Consider the following 3,368-nt stretch of genomic DNA (forward strand, 5'->3'; position numbering starts at 1 on the left):
TCTATTATAACGTCTCACTTCAAGCTCATGCTTTCTCTCCTCCAAGTCCAACCTGCGCTCCTCTAGAGCGAGCCGCCGTGCTTCATTTTCAATTTTTTGTTTTTCAATTTCTTGCGCTTTTATGCGTAGCTCATAGTCGTTTCTTTCTCGCATAGTCATCAGCTGAAGCCCGATGCTCTGTAACCCCCGGGTTCCTGCAAAAACAGACAAGCAGTTTTTTATCAACCTTAAATTCAGTTGAGCTTCTCCACTGCAGCAAAATAGTCACAAATACATGTTTCTATCAGACGTATTTGCGGCTAAGCGGGACTTTGTATACAGAACGGGTACCGCAATACACGTTGTATAAAAAATAAAAAGGACTGTTGCGAGGACAGTAAACAGTTTATGACCCCTGTGTTTCTGCTTGTGTGCCATTTTTGTTGTCTAACAGAGTTCCTCTTGCAGTGTAGCCTGTGTACTAATTGGCAGAATATTAATGAAGGCATCTTTTCTTTCGGTAAGTTTTTGGGGTCCTATACACGCCATATTGCAATGTACAGGCGGAAAGAGAAGTTTCTTGACCGTGTGAAAGACAATGACGAGTGTTCTTTGTTTTTTTTCATCCACCCTGCATGTCAAGACCACAATGGGCAGGAAAAAGACAAACGCGCGTTCGGCGATCGGCGGTATGTTAGAGCAATGTGAATTCTAAAAAGGTAGTGAATATGTTCAATTTGAGCGGTACAAAGATTTTTGTGGTGATAGCGCACTGAATGAAAAATTCACAGGCGGTGCTTAATTATGATTACATATATCCTACGATACCATCGTAAGACATGCTAGGTCGTAGCTGCCCTGGCAATAAATAATTAGCCTTGATAGTCATTTAGCACCCTATTTAGCCGATATAATTATTTACATCCTTAATATTTATATAATAATTGTATGTTATATTACACATTAATGAAGCACTGCATAGGAGTCATCATACAACTCCTGGTACAGTGGTGCATTGCGACCAATCAATAATTCTGCTGTCACCTGCCAAGGTGATGTACACTTGTCAAGTTCTAGTACAACCGCATATCAAACTATCATACAACGGCGTTTCAACTCAGTGAATCCTTAGTGTTTGCACTGTTAAAATATGCCTTCAAATACTACCTCTAGTGGCGACGGAAAGAGCTTGTCGCCTAGCTGCAGGCTGGCGCTCTCCTCCTTGGTCCGTTCCATTTGTGGGCTGGGGCTGCGTTCGCCCGGCGGGGATGTGTTGCTGCTCTGGACTAACATTTGCAGAGTGCTGGTTATGCACTTGTTCCTGCACATGTTGCTCATAGCGGTCGCCACCACCACCAGCAGCTGCAGCAGCCGAGGTCTCTGGAGGATCCGGCTCGTACATATTGAGGAGCAGCTGAGCAGCCGGGGATTGTGGTTCTAACGTGTAAAGAAAGGTAGACACAAAAATGTAGCAGCCTTCCTAGGAGCCGCTTTTCATTCGCACAGATAAGTAATGTATATCGTCTGTTAATTCTTACAAACCTCAGTATTTGCATAATTAGTTGAGCCCACATTAAAATCTGCGTTATTATGGTTGCCAATCGTCGCCCTTCGCTCTGCGAACTCCTGACGCTGTGGTTTACTTTCAGTTATTAAGCATGCTAAGTTCCCTCTAAAGGAACCCACGGAACTAAATTACTTATCGGGCTTAAGTCCTTAGGAGTCACCATACAAATCATGCGGTAACCGAAACCCGAAACGATGCGCAGCGCCTTTTCTTAGGCGGTGGGCTTGCTTTGTTATAAAGTAAGCGAAGCCACTTTCCACAACCACAGTACGGCAGCCCGCAATCGTGTTTCACGCTTTATAACATGTGAGTACGGCTTTTCATTCCTGCTGCTGCTTCATCGAGAAATGTATTTTTTTTTATCATTCATCCGAGGCCGGCCGCGCGGCACTGACGATGATCGACTCGGTTTTGAAAGACTGCATAAGCTTTCTCTCATTTCGCGTCAATTGCCTTTTTCTGTTTGTGCTGTTTTATTTACGAGCCATTCTAGACAGCACGCAAACTGAAAAAATCAACGCAGTTTGATTTGCCAATTTTTGCGCGGGTTATTTTTGGAGGCTCGCAGCCAAAGCAAAAAAACAGTAAGGACATCCACAGTAATGATGAGTGAAGTGAGCCCTAAAGACTTTCAGTATGAAAAGCTCAGGCACTCGACTGCTCTGACGAATCGAACGTATTTACAGTGCATAGAATACCCGCAACAATTACCACTCATAAGCGTTTTTATATTTCAGCAGAGAAAATCAAAAGCTAGAACATGCAAGGTTAGACACACACATGGTAAGACTTACCATGCGTTGATTCAATTTCGCAACTTCGGTCGGCAGCCACGCTAGGATTACTGCTGCAGCCAGTCGTTTCCTGCACCAAAGTCGCACCTTCCCGTGGACCCGTTAGGGACACGGAAACTGAACACTCAGCTGTTGCGGGCCGTTTTCTGTTCATAATGCCCCCACTTCTTGGGGCTATCCTCGGCTCATAATTGATTGTCCGAACGTAGTCGGAGAGGTCTTGGAGTATCTGCTCTTTCTCCGCGTATTGCTCTTCAGTACCAGACCTGAATAATGTGAAAACAGCATGCACGTTAATTAACGACTGCCTATCAGTGTGCCCGGCATTTAGTTGTGCAGAAATAAAACTCACTTTTTCAGGTTCTTGGCGTCCTGCTGTCGCCAGTATCCGATTAGTAAATCCACGCGGTCTTTTGCTCCACGCAGAGTAAGTTCGCGGCCCACCGCGTGGTTCACGATGCGCACAACTTCGATCCACTTATGGTCATCTCCAAACGGCCTGGTCGCTGCCACCTCCCGCAAAAGACACAAGTCTTCCTCAGTTGTGAAACATCTCCGCGCTTTCTTAGCTTGTAAACGGGCCTGAGCTGTGGTCGCCGTCGACAACGCAGCAGCGCCGGTGCTTGTGTTGACGGCTGCCATCTTGAATACCCATACACGCCCGCGCGCTCTTACGCACGCTCGCGCGCTGCCCATCGCTCCGCTGGAGAGGGCTTCCCAGCGGGCGTAAGCTTCGCTCCGTAAAAACGCTGGCCGGCCCAGCGATGTGCGCATGCGCAGTGGCGTCCGCGCTCGTCCGCTCCGCTCCGCTGGCCGTAAAAACGCTCAGCTAAAACTCTCTAGTATCTGTGACGTCATAGGCTAGTCTGTCCGGACGTCATAGTTTGGTAGAAACTCAAGGTGCGTTCCAATTCTCTAGACGTCCGACAAGACGTCTTGTGTGACGTCTGGGAAGCCGTCTACATATCTACATATCGGAACGAGTCTACTTCACGCGCCGCCTTGCGGCAGATAAATTGAACTAAAAT

General features: G+C 46.8%; 1 protein-coding gene across 1 annotated transcript; it reads right to left on the bottom strand.

Annotated features, from left to right (window-relative positions):
- Positions 1-997: 997 nt before the first annotated feature.
- On the bottom strand, positions 998-3,126 carry LOC149337807 (uncharacterized). Its single transcript, XM_089553535.1, has 3 exons — positions 2,693-3,126; positions 2,341-2,606; positions 998-1,416 (listed from the first exon to the last, which is right to left on the bottom strand). The coding sequence occupies exons 1-3, from the start codon at positions 3,112-3,114 to the stop codon at positions 1,136-1,138; spliced, it is 969 nt and encodes a 322-aa protein (XP_089409661.1). The 5' UTR covers positions 3,115-3,126; the 3' UTR covers positions 998-1,135.
- Positions 3,127-3,368: the final 242 nt, after the last annotated feature.

The sequence above is a fragment of the Amblyomma mixtum genome, chromosome 7 (assembly GCF_055824585.1).
Source record: "Amblyomma mixtum isolate Tamu chromosome 7, ASM5582458v1, whole genome shotgun sequence".
Taxonomy (NCBI): domain Eukaryota; kingdom Metazoa; phylum Arthropoda; class Arachnida; order Ixodida; family Ixodidae; genus Amblyomma; species Amblyomma mixtum.

Bases quoted from the DNA above. Each gene is read 5' to 3' on its own strand.
- LOC149337807 (XM_089553535.1), bottom strand. From the start codon at position 3,114: ATGCGCACATCGCTGGGCCGGCCAGCGTTTTTACGGAGCGAAGCTTAC. The intron at 2,607-2,692 runs GTGAGTTTTATT...CACATTATTCAG, and splicing joins GACGCCAAGAACCTGAAAAA to GTCTGGTACTGAAGAGCAAT. The intron at 1,417-2,340 runs GTAAGTCTTACC...TTTACACGTTAG, and splicing joins CGAAATTGAATCAACGCATG to AACCACAATCCCCGGCTGCT.